This window comes from Rhinolophus sinicus, chromosome 12 (assembly GCF_057876585.1).
Source record: "Rhinolophus sinicus isolate RSI-liver-muscle chromosome 12, RSI-T2T, whole genome shotgun sequence".
NCBI lineage: Eukaryota > Metazoa > Chordata > Mammalia > Chiroptera > Rhinolophidae > Rhinolophus > Rhinolophus sinicus.
The window spans coordinates 23569468-23584898 of NC_142512.1; the positions used below are offsets into that span (position 1 = coordinate 23569468).

The following is a 15431-nucleotide window of genomic DNA, read 5'->3' on the forward strand; positions in this document are numbered from 1 at the left end:
TAAAGTACTGAGAACAGTTACATACAAAAACCACTTAGGTTGTAGTGCTAGATAACAAACAGCCCGAACCAGGATGGTGGGTTCTATGCCAATAACGTGATTGTTAGAGGAATAATTAGCCTATTAATCCAAGTGAATAATTACAAGAAATTAGAGTTAGACTTCTGAGGTTCAAATCTTGGCTCTAACGTATACTTGTTTTGTTTCCTTTAATAATTACTTATCTCAGAGAATTGTTTTGAAGGTTAAACGAACTATCGAGACCTAAGTGTATAACATACAAAGGTTCTCCAAAATATTCCATTCCTCTTTGCTTCTCCCTGTCTTATTAACCACTTTTACAAAATCCTTTTATTTCTAAAACCCCCGAGGGAAAAGGACCCAAGAGAAATCTACACTAATTGAATATTCTCACATTTGGATACTGCAAAATCTCAACTGATCTAAGCAAAGGTTTCAGACTTTTCTTTACAAATATAAGGTATATATTTATCATTTAATTTTATATATTAATAATATTTTAAATAGTAATTTTATGGTTTATTGGATCATTTGCCTGCTTCTTCATGATAACTTTAATGCACAAGAAACAATGTAGCACCTAAATAAATAACTGTCACAAGTCAGAAACCTCTTATTTAACATGCCAAGAACTCTAGCTAATCAGTAACCAGTAGGATATGATAAGACCTGGTTTAACATACAGGATAATATTAACAGCATTATTTAAGAGAGAGAGTCTGTGGGGGCAGAGCCCCAGAAAGTAGTTTCCAGGCTCTCAGCCTCACATAGAAAGGTGTTGGCTCAGGTAGTAAATGGCCAACTGTGATTGCATGGCCATCAGCTGTGGCTAGTTGGCCGTCAGCTGTAACCAGTGAGCCATTGGCCACTAATATAACTGCTGTGGCTACGCTAGCAGAAAGAGAGGAGAAGAGAGAGAAGAATGGGGGCTAGCAAGAAGATGGTGGCTGGGCTGGCAAGTGTGGATGGCGGTTTGCGGACAGTGTGGATCCAGCCTCCAGTGAGAGTATAGTGCTGCCAGAGAGAATATGGTGGTGTGGCTCCCCTGCCTATGGCTCCGTGGGTGTTCCTTTCTGGCCTCACCATATCCTGCATTCTTATGTGGGGAGCGGGAGCAGAGACCCCGCAGGCCTCCCTGCACGACAAATGGCGCAGCGAGCAGGGTCTCCCGCATGACAGAGTCATAGTGAGGAAAATATCCAGACAGCTTGGTTATTTCATTTCTTTCCTTCATTAGGTAAAAATCCCAGAAAAGAATGTACTTTAAAATTCCCTCATCTTAATGCTTGTCTATGTGCTGCTGCCGGAGGAAGGAGCCGCCTGGTCTGAGAGTCGGGGAAACCTGGGCTCCCACATTTAAAAAACAAAAAGAAAGAAACAAATTCCCATCTCCACAGATTCATTATTGCCCGGCATTTCCTATCAAATCAGTAGCAACTGCTTTACAGGACTATGTACAGTTATAATCTTAAGAATAAGATTATATTTCAAAAAAGTTGGTTGACAAATGTAATTCAGGTGTTTCAGTGGCCAAGGTGAACGTATCAAAGTGAGGCAACTTCTCAGGTGAGGGTCATAGTTGCTTATTTAAATAAAGTGGAACTTTGCATGTTTTGATTTACATGTCAATATTCTGTTAAGATTTATTTTGTATGGTTGTGATGGATTCAATTCACATTTGACAGACACTGATTGTCTGTCACCTGGTAGGCACAATGCTAAGTGAGTCTCCAAAATCTGAATGGTGATTATAAAGGACATTTATAACCTATTCCTCGAAGAAAGGACATTGGCCCATATAATCATGCCATCTCGAAAAGCATCATTCTAAATTATTTTGGTTGCTATCTTTGCTCACTGCTCTGCCCCCAGCACCTAGGATTGTACCTGCAAAACGAGAGGCACTTAGTAAGTATTTGTGTTGTAAGTGGGGAAGGACTGAAGCAATACCAGTCTCACCGGAACCCTGAGGTCAAAGATCAGACTGCAGACGCCAAAAGCCAACGTGTGGTAGGTCGACAAGTCAATCCTCACTAACAGACCAAGGAGACTATTTCGGAAAGAAACTGTCCTAACATAAGTATCAGCCAGGAACCAGTATCTTGATGATTTGTGCTTTATCTACTTAATTGTGGAAGCTTAGTGTTCGGATTACATTAATTTCAAAGGGGACAAAGTTAGAGCATAGATTTACTCATGCTAAAAATATGGCAGTGCCTCATAGATTTAGATGGAATGACAGAGGAACAGAAATGTTTGCCCCTTTCCTCATGGAAGTGAAGGAGCATGGAGGCTGTTTTTCCTTGAGCATATGGGTGCCAGATAAAACTGTATTTGTAGGGAACGACGGTGTGCCCCTCCCAGGGCAAATACTAATGGCATATGGTCAGCGAGGCACAACACAAAGGTCGGAGAGCCACACGTGCCACCAGCTGTTCAGACATGTGATCTGTTGGTAACATTTTTAGAATGTGAAAAATGGGGAGTCAAAAGGCTACCCATGCACTTAAGGAAGGAGTTTCCTTGTAACAACTAGAATTGCAGCTCGAATTTCTGGTTTTAAGAAAGTCATCTAGGCAGAAGAATGATGGCAAAGCACACATACTGCATTTTGTAACTGAGGATTACAGTAAAACGCCAAGGACAAAAGCTATGTTCAGTGCCAGAATTATCAGATGCAGGAGCAAAATTCTAGTGCGTGAACAAGGGTTCTGTACCTATTGGTTATAAATGACATCATGCTTTCTAAAGAATCTTGTTCATTTCTCCTGTTTCTAGCAAATTGAGTAGTCTGGAGCTCCCTCTCCTGGATATTAGGCTTTTTATCCATCTCGTCATCCTATACACCAGAGAGTCCCAATTTAGCCGCCACAATAAATAAATCACTGAATGGATGGTTATGGCCTTTCTTTCTTATTCGAGTGGACATGCTTGGAAACCAACATTTAAAGTCACGCGATGCTGTCCAAACAACAAGGAACGTCTTACAGATCAAAATGAGAGGGAGAGCCCATGAAACGTCTTACCTTTCGGCTGGAAAAGTGACCGTGTTTGCCCAATTTACTGTTCAGTGCTTCGAGGAACATTTCATCAGTGACCTTGCCGACGTTCATGCAGGCGTCATCCAGGATCGCAATGATGCCTTTGTGCTGCTGCTCCACAAGGTCCACGATGATCTGGTTGTTGAAGTAATCGATCTGCGGGACACAGCACAGAAGCCAGCGGCTCCCAAGGGGCCCGAGACCCGGGCCCACAAAACACCAAGGCCTCCCTCTGCATCAGGAGTTCAAGTAAAGCTACCTTGATGTACAAGATGGGAACAAATCCATGAGGTCTAATCCTATTATAAAAGGGGCACACCTTCTGTCAGAGGTTTCCATTCGAATTTCTTCCTTGCCTTTGTAACCTGTACTTTGTTTCGTTGGCGCACAGTTCAAGGCAAAAGTTATAAAGCAGATAATGTGTCTGCCATCATTAACTCTTGTTTCAATTCGGGCTCCATGTCCTGTACCTAACTCTACTCCTTCACACTTTCCATCCCCCCCCCCCCATCGCTTGCCATTCATTAATCACAAGACCCAGCTAGTACCACTTAAGGGATTATGCAGAGCTTGCATTTTTAATTAACTATGTGGGCCTCGACTAAGACCCAAAAGGGCATCTCTTTCAGTTTCCCCAAAGTCAAAACGCACACACGGGTCTGACAGAGTTTTGATGTGTTGCAGGGTAGACCATAAAAAATTTAATTCTGAGATGTGAGAATCTATAAAAGAGGAGAATAAGCTTTTCATTTACTTCCGTGAGCTGAATAAAGTAACTTCCGGCTTTTTAGCATCTTCAATCTACACAAGGTTTATGCAAAAAGTCCTCTTCTACACCTGTTTCTCCTGATACCCTGCAGCACACACATCGCCAGCAGCAGAAAGCACACACGCTGACTCAGGCAGGCTGTCCCTCACTTGGAGATGGGCAGCTTATTATCATCCATTTCAATCTTGTGTGTTGCTATGTCCCATCTTACCTAGGAGGGACCTGAACTGCAAGGGGCCCCCATGACCTTCTGTAAGACCTACACATTCATAACAGACTATTAAAGTGTCTCATGTTCCACGCTATTTGAAATCAAGGACTCATGCCAGTTACTGGTCTGTAGCTTTCAGCCCCAAGTTTTCTTCTGTATTCCATGGCCTGAAAGTCTCAAACCGGGTGGCTTTTACTTTCTTTTTTATACTTTTCGGGTTTGTGTAAATCAGTGGATCTCAACAGAGGGTGACTTTGTCCCACAGGGAACATCTGGCAATGTCTGCAGACATTTTTGATGTTTACGAGTAAAGGAGTCTTACTGGCATCCAGTGGGAAGAGGCCAGGGATGCTGCTAAACATCCCACGGTGCCCAGGACGGGCTCAAAACAAAGATCGATCTGGTCCAAAATGTCAGTAGTCCAGAGATGGAGAAGCCCTAGTCTAAATGTTTCCTTTTACTGTGAGTATTTATTACATTTCTAATTAGGGAGAAAAGTTATTTCCATCTTTGGAAAATATATCCTTAAAATACTAAAAAAAAAAAAAAAAAAAAAAAAAAAAAGAAAAAGAAAAAGCAGGAACTCTATATTAATGAATAGCTGAAATAGTAAACTTTGGAATTAAAAGACTAAGTCTTTTGTCCCAGGAACAAAAGAAGTAAGTTCCCTAAAATTCCAATTGTATAAACAAAAAGTGACTAATCTTTGTGGAAGCATCTAGTAAGTAACTTATAGTTTCTAAGTTTCATGTTGATTCAAATATTGCTTAAAGTAGTAGTCTCCAACCAGTTTCTTCCGGCAACCTGGCATCCCCAGGAGGTTTCTCAGGGGGCACGGGGCAAGCAGAGTGGTTCAGGGGCAAAGGGCTCTGGGTCTCCCATTCCCACTCCAAATCAAGCAGCTTTGTGCCTGAGAGTCAAGTTCTCAATGGCTAAACAAACACCAAAAGCTTTTAAAACTGAATCAGTTAGACAACCAGACATATGAGCCTCCTGATGAAAGTTCACATACCGCCTATGAACTAGACCGGCAGAAAACCACTGATTCTGAAACCAGTCGAGATTCCACATCTAACAACCAAGGAAATATAAAGAACAGAGATTGTATTAGGTGATATCTCAGGAATCCAACTGGCAAAATCCAGATTGTGGACTACTCTACGGGACAAATGACTTGTTCTCTTCAACAAAAGATAGTTAAGGAAGAGAGAGAGAGAGAGAGAGAGAGAGAGAGAGAGATAAATATATGAGAGATCTATCAACCAATTACAATGTAGGAACCTAATTTGGATCCAAATTCAAACAGATTGTAAAGACAAAACAAAAACTATAAGACAACTGAGGAAATGTGAAATGTGAACACTGACTGGGTATCTGATGATATTAAGGAATTACTGTTAATTTTTTACGTGTGATAATGGTATTGTAATTATGGTTTTTGTGAAAGTCTTTATCTTTTAGAGAAACATATTGAAATTTTTACAGATGAAACAAATCTCATTATTATCACATCACAGTGTGAGATTTCCTTCAAAATAATCTAGGGGTGGGTTGGTGGGTATAGATGACACGACTGGCAATCCATTGATATCTGTAAAAGCCGGGTGATGGGTACAGTGGAAGTCTGGGATTTTTAAAAGAAATATTTGGCCAGAATAGCCATTCTAATTTGGGGGAGCTGGCATATGGTCAGTAACTGTTAGCGCGGAGTTAGCCTCCGTTCCCTCTAGGACACATATTTCTTGGTTTATTTCGCTAAGAATTTTTGTAGTTTAGAGCTTTTTCAGATGTTTGGAATAGCCTACTGCAATTTTTGACTTTTCCCTTTATCAGCTATCAGTGGAATTTGATACTCTGATAGTTAAAGGATATTTTTGACCCGTATCTCTGAATCACATCTGAATAACAAGTTTTGTGATTAAGTTTGCTATAAAAATCTAAGCCTCAGTTCTAATTGTGTATTAGATTACATGACAGATTCACTCTAAGAAAAGCTGCATATAAACTTAATTGAATTGAATTACATCTTAAATGTGCTGTAACAGTTCACTCTTCAAATCAAAATTATAGGTAATCTTATTATAAAGTAATAGCACATTTTGGTTTTATACTAATATATGTGAGCAAAATGTTTTAACAGTACACTAATGTTTAACACACGGTGAAAAGCAAAGATGCATTTGAGGCAGGAAAGCTAGTAATTATACTACTGTCTCCTTTTTCTGAATGAGAGGAGATAGAAAGTACGAAGGTGAGAAGGAATATAGAGTAATTTAAGTACAGTCTTTCAAATAGTTTTTCACTGCTATTATGCTGAATATCAAAAAACAAACATTGACTTCATTTTTATTTTCTATGCTATTTGGCAAGAGAATAAACAGAGTTTCATAAACACAGAAACCTATGGGAACTCAGAAGTTTTTGCATTTTTCAAGTCTCTTCTCAAAATTGTTTCGAAATATAAATTTAAAAGAAAAATTATGAGGTCTCATTTCTATCATGAGCAGGAGGTCTAATTGTCATGCTTTCTAGCTGTGATCTCTGGGTTTGTACCATGGGTCAGTCACACTTCCTGACCCTATATTACCAGACTAGTTTGACTTTGACAAATATTAAAGGTCACAAACAGCCATGAGAAGGGAGGTGATAACTGAAGTGTGATGCACAGGAAAGTAACTGGAAATAAAAGTTAACATAGTATTTTCATGCAAGGATTTCAGAGAACAGGAATCCCATTAAGTAAAGACAATAAAATGTCATGTAGTTTACAAAGCAGAGAAGGAGAAAAAAGAGAATGAGGACAAAAAGGAAGAAAAGGAGGAAGAAGAAACTAAATTTGGAAGCAAAGTTCAGCCGATTTAAGGCAAAAGTTGCTGCTCTGAATAACATAAACGATGCTAAACTCCTTTTTAATTAAATTTATTGGGGTGATATTTGTTAATAAGATAATATAAGTTTCAAGTATACAATTCTGTAATACATCGTCTGTATATTTATTGCATTGTGTGCTCATCACCTAAAGTCTAGTCTCCTTCCGTCACCATATATTTGACTGCTAATGTCTTAATAGATGGGAACCAGAAAACCCAGGTGGTACCAGCCATAAAGTGAAAGTGTTAAGTTTACTGATTGTAATCACTCAGTATTTTCTGGGCACCAACAAGGGAGTCTATCAAATTAGAGAAATCCCACCTAGCAACCCTGAAAATGAACTGTATTTACATATCCCAAAAAAGGAAAGCTAAAGTTTCGGTGTTTTGCGTACCCCAGAAGATTTTAAAAAAATACCTAAAACGATAAGATTTGACGTTATCACTAATCTGTGAAACACATCAAGGCGTTTTGCACAGACATCCACTCACGTGCTTCCAGGGGATCCCTTCCCGCTGATATTCCTCTTGTTCTTGCTTCAGAACCAGCTGAATAAAGAGCTGCTGCAATTTCTCATTGCAGTAATTGATGCAGAATTGCTCAAAGCTGCAAGAAAACAGCAGTACATTCGGTTGAAGCGAACCAAAAAGCAAACGACAGTGTTTACCGTAACTATCCTGTTTACCTGTTGTTGTCAAAGATTTCAAAGCCATAGATATCCAAGACACCAATGACAGTGTTTTTCCCATGGATTGTGGTGTCATAGTTCTTGACCTCAATAATGTTATTGATACAGGTCACGATCCAACAAAAGAGGCGCTCATATATTGCCTGTGAGGAAAACAACACCGTAAATTCTTGCCCATTGGGAATGAGTCCTCCGTTCAGATTTGTGTTAACGTTTGAAATGCCTATCCTCCTTCTTATCCTTGTTTAGGATATCTGTTATTACCCGAAGCAAAACAATAAGAAATGTAGACTTAAAAAAACACACAACACGATGGATGCGAAACTAAAGTACATAGTTTGGATTTTTAACATTATTGGTCACTACCCGTGTTGTATTCCAACAACATTCCCTAAGCTTGTTTCTGTGCCCAGCTATCACAATAATTTGTCTACTCCCTTGTGTAAGTCGCTTCTTTGCTTTGTTGTTACCCTCATCAACTAGAAAAAGTGGGACACCAATGAGTTAATAACTATGTTCCACTAAAGCTCTATAAATTTAAGAAGTATAAATACTGATTTGCGATGCTAAATAAAGATCTGAGCCAAAGGCCACAGTGTGAAATTCCTTGAGAATCAAAGACATGTTCCAATGCACACGCATACACACACCGAGTCACACGTAGGTACTACACACTAACACACAGTCACATCCCGATGCCAACGTGCTCTGCCAATGTCACATCTTCAGCAAGCCTTGACCGTCTCCCTCCAGCCACCCACCTGGCTTTACTGATACACATCCACACACACTGCCTCCACTCTTCACCTCACCTTTACTCTTCAATCCACTCCTCTTTAATGAGCTGCCACTACTCCACTAAAAGGGCTCCTCAAGGACCCCGAGCACCTCTATAGAGACACCTCCTTGTACCACTAGATGGACCTCTTACTCAGATACTCAGCACCGCTCAGCTTAGTGTCCCACTCTCTTCATAAAACCTCCTCCTCCCCGGGACTCAGGGTGCCACACTTGCTGAATTTTCTTTTTATTCCACTGGCTGCTCCTTCTTGGTAACCTGTGGTAGGCCCTCCTCTACCTGACCTCTGAAAGCTGGAATTCCTCGTACGTCGTCCTCTTCTTTTTACTCTCTAACACCTCCTAAGTTGTCCCACCCAATACTGAACAGTAGAACATAACACTCCTCCCAAACGTGTTACCCCACGCAGACCTCTCCTCTGAGCTTCCGGTGCCTGCCTGCCTACCTGACCACACTCATAGATGTCTCACAGACCTCTCGGACGTACGCCCTGTCAGGACTCTTGATCTTCCCACCCCCCAAAACTGTTCCTATCCTACTTTTAACCATGAATAAACAGCAAGAGAAACTCAGGAATTTATTTATTCTTTCAACAAACATTTGCCAAGTACTTACTATGTGTGGTTTGTTGGAGATACAGTACTAAGCAAACATAAACATGGTCTCAGTCTCTATGGAGCTTAGGGAGTAAGGTGAAGGCAAACTCACACACACACACACACACACACACACACACACACACACTAAAGGTGAGGTGCATGGGATCTGAGGAGAATTTAACCTGATCAGTGTTCGGAGAGGCCAGGGAAGGCTTTTCTGAGAAAGTGGGCTCAGATCAGGATGAGTAAGAGTTAACTAGGTGAGAGAGGAGAGAAGAGCAATCCCGGCAGAGGAAACAGCATGTGCAGGGCCCTGTGGCTGGAAGGAGAAAGGGATAAGGAAAACTGGTAAGGCCGGAGGGAAGACTAACGGCTGGAGTGAAGAAGGGAGGCTGGAATGTGGTATGAAATGAGGCAGAACAGGCAGGTCGGGGCCAGACCGCGTTAAGGAATGTCCCTGATTCCACCATTTCCCAGACAAACAGGCCCCGTGGATTTTATTTTCCAAACACATCTGGTCTCAACTCATCCTCTTCTCCCCATTGTCACTGCTACCTTCCTAGCCCGAGCTGCCATTGTCTTCCTCCTGCATCATGCAAATAGTCCTTTGACTGGTCTCTTTGCTTCCACTCTTGCCCTACTCCCCTCCCTGCCTACCATCCCTCAATAACATTCTCCATACTGAGGCCAAAGTGATTATTTTAAAAATTCAGACTTGATCTCACTGTCCCACCTTCAAATCTTCCATTCTCTACTGCACTTGGATAAATTCAAATTCTACCCGAGACTACAAAGCAAGCCTGAGACTTACAAGAGACAAATATGGAATAGACAGCAACCTACACAACCAGCAAAAAGAAAAGAAAATGTTAGACTTAAAAAAAAAATAGAACATTTGCCACACAGAAAACAGACAAAGGATTAAAGTTATTAGCGCTTACAAATTGACAATAAAACGATGACAGCCTCAAAGAAATATGGACGAAGAAATATACCTGGGCAATTCTCAGAACAGATTTAAATACCTTATATGACAAGATGTTCAAATATACTAGTAATGAAAATTAAAGTAACAATGAGCTATTACAATGTACCCATAAAGTCAGTAAATTTAAAGTTTAAAAATCAGTGTGCTTTTCGACCTGGCAGGCTCATTCCTGGGAGTCCATCGGCTGAAATAAAAGCACATGTGTGGAGAGAGAGATACTCTGGGCCAATGTGCAGCAATGTTTGGAGGGGCCAAAAAAAAAAGAAGCAAGGTCAATGACTTAGGAGGAGGCTGGTTAATAAATTATGGAACCATCACCACACAATGGTCCACAGACATTGCACAGAACGGATCAGAACGCCTTCGGTGGGCCTGAAGCAGGCTTGCACGAAGCATTACTGAGTGAAACAAAATGGAGGGCCCCTGAGAAGTAAACAGCATTCGCCTGCCAGTCCGTCAGCTTCGCTTTCCTCAGAACATTTTCTGGCAGTGGTGTTCACTTCCCAATTTGTAAAATGAGATGATCAAAATTCCAGTCATGGTGGGTTATTGCGACTGTGATGGACAAAAAGTTATCATTATGGTTTTTCAAAGCCTTCACCTACTTTCAAGGAACATCTGAGCACATCCTCAGAGAAGCTTATTACAACTGCAACTGAGAGCAACACCCGGCCCAGAAAATGCCAATTAAAATCCCACCTTAGCGAAGGCATCTCTGCCGTAGGTGGCTTCTTGTTCTGTGTGCTGCTTGTCAATGACGTCGCGCCCTGTTGCCACGGTCCGGTAAAGAAGGGCTTTCTCAACCATGTCTGCCTTGGTGGACAGCAGTTCTGCTATGATGGATACAACCTTGCCATTTTCAATAAGAGGCGTGTCACCATCCACGACAAATTTTAAATTTCCCTATTCCAAAAGCGGAAAAACAAGACACATCATTTCCAATGAAATTCTGATATAATGTGTCGGGGATATCTGTGCAATTTAAGATCTAATTCAAAGGGACTTTGTAGCACCTATTTTCCTAAATACATTACATATCTCAACATATAAAAACCTAGTGCTTCAGTCATTTTTTTCCTCCTCTTCTCCAGATACCCATCTCTCTTTTAATTTTCAGTATATGTTTTTGATGGGTAGAAGTTTTATATTTTTATGTAGTCAAACCTATACATCTTTTGCTTATGAATCTTTCTTTGGTGTCATACTTAGATCACCTGGATTCCAAAGATTTTTATGAATATTTAATATTTTCTTCTAATACTTATACAGTTTTTTCTTACATTTAAGATTTTAATCCACCCAGAATTTACATTTGTCTTTGGTGTAAAGTAAGAATCTAATTTTTTTTTTCCTGATTGTTAGTTAGTGGCTTCGACACCATTTATTGAATAGCTTAGCTTTTCCTCCTGATTTGAAATGGCACCTCTATTATATATTAAATTCCCCAAAATTTTTGAGTCTGTTTATATTTTACTCACTTCATAAGCAAAAAAGACTTACTAACCATCTACCAAGTGTACTGCACATCAGCTAATCTGTTGATTAATCTGGTGCTGAGTTTTGCAACAATTGTTAAGGTACTGTGGCTTTGACTATCATTTCAAATCTTGTAGAATTAGTTATGTCTCCTCTCCTCCTTTTCCCCTACCCTACTACTCTTCTTTAATACATTTTATTTGATCGTCCTACATGTTTATTGTTCCAGGTAAATTCTAGAATCATTATGTCAACTTAGAAACAAAATTCCTGTTTGGATTCTGAAGGATATGGTTATACTATATTGATAAACTGGTTCAAAGAATGAAGCAACATATAAAATTGATGTCTTCTTAGGCAGGAACATGTATGTAAAATGTCACTTATATTGCTATACATGTAATGTTTTTATATAGTTCCCACACATTTCTGATTAAATCTTGCTACATTAAAGTGTAAGGTAACTTATTCCAGATTTGACCTTATACTGTCACTCGTTTATTGTAAGGTTACGTGTTCAGTTATATTTTAAAATCACTAATTATATAAATAGTAATGAAAGAAGGCCGACACATGGTTCTTTTCGTCTTCTGAGTGTGGTGTGGTAGAAAATAACTGGACCATGACGTGGTCACCTTGGTCTACACACTTGGCTGCCATGAACTGGCTGTGCCTTTGAGCCAGTCATGCCACCCATGGAGGGCTCATTTCCCAATTTATAAAATGCAATGATCAAAATTCCAGTTCTAATAACCTACGATTCCAATGTGTCAAATGTTGTTGGAAATTTATTCTGTTCAAAAGAGTTTTAGCTTAGACTGCTGTTGTCACATCACTGCTGACTTCTTTGATCCTTGAAATTAACCAGTTGTAAGTCTGACAAACCAGTAAGAAGACAATGAAGTAAAACCTATCATTGCTTGGAAAATGCTTCATAATATTATAAAAGGTTGGAGAAAACTACTGATAGAGTAATTTCTTCCAACTTGGAGAGAATTTTTCTCTACATAAATTACTTTTAAAATCTACAGGGGAAAAAAGAAAATCCAAAATCTTCTGAAAGAACATCCTGTGTCCACAGGGAGGCAACAGATTCTCACAGGCATCCCTACTCACCAAGTGAAGAATAGCAGCCAAAATTTTATACACTGTCTGAATCTCCTCAGGTTTGAAGCCGATCACTTTCATGGCATCAGCTACTATTTTGAATTCTGCAGCGTCATTGATAGACGGCTGGGAATGAAAATGGAAAACTTAAGTCACAGACATTTCATCTGAGCGTTATAATCCAACGATTACAAAACTAAATTCAAGTTTAGCCAAGGTCTTGGTGCTGTTGTCGTATGTCAATGAGCATCCAGAGAAAATAAAAATGATTTCCAAGACAGAAACATCATTCAGCACACACAATGCCCACTGCCGTCCCCCCAAATAAGTGCCACCTATTTTCTGGAACCTTCAGTGAGGAAGCAAGTCATGAGCTGGCTCAGAAAAGCTGATTGCCACTCTGTGATAAATGAAGGAAACAGTATGGGAGGTGAGATCACAAAGGGAAATACTGACTATAGGAGTCTCTAAGACACATGCCTGGCTTTTGGTTCCATAGTTAGTCTTGTATAGGTTGGAAAGAAGACTCCCTCTCTTGGATGGTCAGGCTTTGGATCTCACAGGTTGAGGAAAAGCAAGCCCCTAAAGCAAAGCGACCTGCCTCAATCACTCAGCAAGCTAATAGTCTGGGACTATAACTTCACTTTTTCACATATATTCGGCACATCAGACCTTCTAACCAGTTCAGAGGGGTTTGCTACAGATTGAGTGTTCATGTCCTCCCCAAATTTGTATGTTGAAATCTTAACCCCCAACATGAAGGTGTTAGGAGGTGAGTGAGCCTGTGTGAGGTCATGAGGTCATGAGGGTGGAACCCCAGAGATCCCTCGTCCCTTCAGCCCTGTGAGGACACAGTGAGAAGGCACATCCATAAATCAGGAAGTGGGCCCTCCCCAGATGCCCTGGTCTTGGACTTCCCAGCCTCCAGAACTGTGAGAAATAATTGTTTGTTGTGTATAAGCCTCCCAGTTTATGGTATTTTTGTTGTAACAGCCCAACTGGACTAAGACAGGGTTCAAAGGTGATCACCTGTCTTGAGGAGCTGTAGCCATCAGGTTGGAAATAACAAGTGTGTCAACAGAAATTCACAATGAAGCAATGGTAACTGCCTAGCTTGGAAGTTCTCCCAAAGCAGCAGCTGCAGAGGGCCTGACTGATCCTTTCCTTGGTGACTTTCTCACCTGCTGAGGAAGGGCACAGGAAGGAGTCCTCTGCCTGATGAGCAAGTGTAGGTTCCTCTAGTATCCGGGATACAACCAGGCAACCTCCTCCACCTACCAGTTCTCTGACCTTGGGCAAGACACTTAACCTCCCTGAGTCTCAATTTCCTCGTGGGTAAAATGGGCATCACAATACAGCCCTTACAGGACTGTTATGAGAATTGAATGAGAATTTATATAAAGCACCTCCTTAGTTTTTAGCATATAAAATGCACTCAACAAATCATCAGATATTACTATTATTATAAGCTATAATCGTGTTGAAATTGCAAAGAAACTAGACCAAAAAAATCTAAATACCCTACTGTGGGGAACTGTTGGCTGTTTACCTAATAGCCACCCCCCGCCCCCCATTTCTTTCTTGCTGATAGAACCCTGATTTGTTCACTCTTCTCCAAGTGCGTGAATACTTCGGGATTGGTCTCCCCAGCCTCAGGAAGTAAATCTTCATTGGTCTAAACTAATCACAATTATCTTATTTCCCTTACCAAGTGACAAGTCAGCCATGGGCATGCGATGCCGTTCTAATCCATAAGACAGGAGGTTGCCCTGGTTTATAAAGGGACATAAGCCAGGCGCAATTCCTCTGCCTGTGCCTGCTGGAACTGCTGCTGCCATTTTGGGATTATGAGGAGAATCAGCCTAAGCAGACGAGCCACATCCAGGGAGGATGGCAGAGTTGTAAATTGCAGAAACAAACAAATAACATCTGGGTCTCTATCAACACTGTTAAGGTATTGAATTCACCAACTCTGGAACTGCTCCATTTCAGAGCTTCTTATTAGGTGAGATAATTAAGTTCCTTATTGTTTTTGGAGACTTTTAATTCAGTCTTATCTTACCTGCAATCCAAAATATCTAAATTGTACATGACTCCTATACTTTAGGATAGTTAAGTAAAACTATGATACACAGAGTGCAATACTTTATAGTCATTAAAATCATCTGATTAATTTACATTTGTTAACATGGAAAGATATTAATAATTATAATAAAAGAGGGTTTATTTAATCAGGATTTATTATACGACTCCATGTATAAGTATATACACATAAACTGTTACCAATAATTATCTCTGGATGGTAAGCTTTAGTGTATTTTTGTTTCCTTTTGGTTGATATTTTTTTCAGGTTTAGACTATGATCATGTAATACTTCTTTGTTTTTATTAGAGAGGAAGGAAAGAAGGGGAGAAGGAATAGGAATGGAAAATTTTCATGAAAAAGGGAACGTAAGCTAAATTTAGCTTAGAGAGAAGGCTAAGTGTTCATTTAACTCCGGCTTTCTATGGGGGCTCTACATGACCTGGCCAAAAGTAATTTGGTCAATAAGATCATTTGATAAAAAGGAATATTTCCAGTCATTGGCTTTTCAAGTGTTGATTTTGCCATCCTATATACAGCTCTAGTACCTCTGGCCTATTCCCAGAAGGCTGGAGTGTTGCCCTGTAGTGTTTCGTTGGTTTTCAATTAATTTTCAGCCAAACATCCTGCTCTTAGATGATTTGTAAAAGTAAACAATTCATGCAACTTAAATGTCAAACAGTGGAAAATTAATTGTAAAGCCATAAATATCACTTATTTCTCTGTATGGCAATAAAAATACAGGTAACCAATGATGCAGGTACAATTAGCTTAAGATG

General features: G+C 40.1%; 1 protein-coding gene across 1 annotated transcript in view; it reads right to left on the reverse strand.

The window, feature by feature from the left end:
* The window catches only part of MYO1D (myosin ID), a 285824-nt gene that overhangs the window by 182844 nt on the left and 87549 nt on the right, over positions 1 to 15431 (reverse strand). Inside the window, exons 7-11 of the mRNA XM_019732584.3 lie at positions 12580 to 12696; positions 10687 to 10890; positions 7599 to 7744; positions 7405 to 7519; positions 3048 to 3218 (exon numbers count right to left, since the gene is read on the reverse strand). Coding sequence (XP_019588143.1) covers positions 3048 to 3218; positions 7405 to 7519; positions 7599 to 7744; positions 10687 to 10890; positions 12580 to 12696 — 753 coding nt within the window. The remainder of the gene's footprint in view (positions 1 to 3047; positions 3219 to 7404; positions 7520 to 7598; positions 7745 to 10686; positions 10891 to 12579; positions 12697 to 15431) is intronic.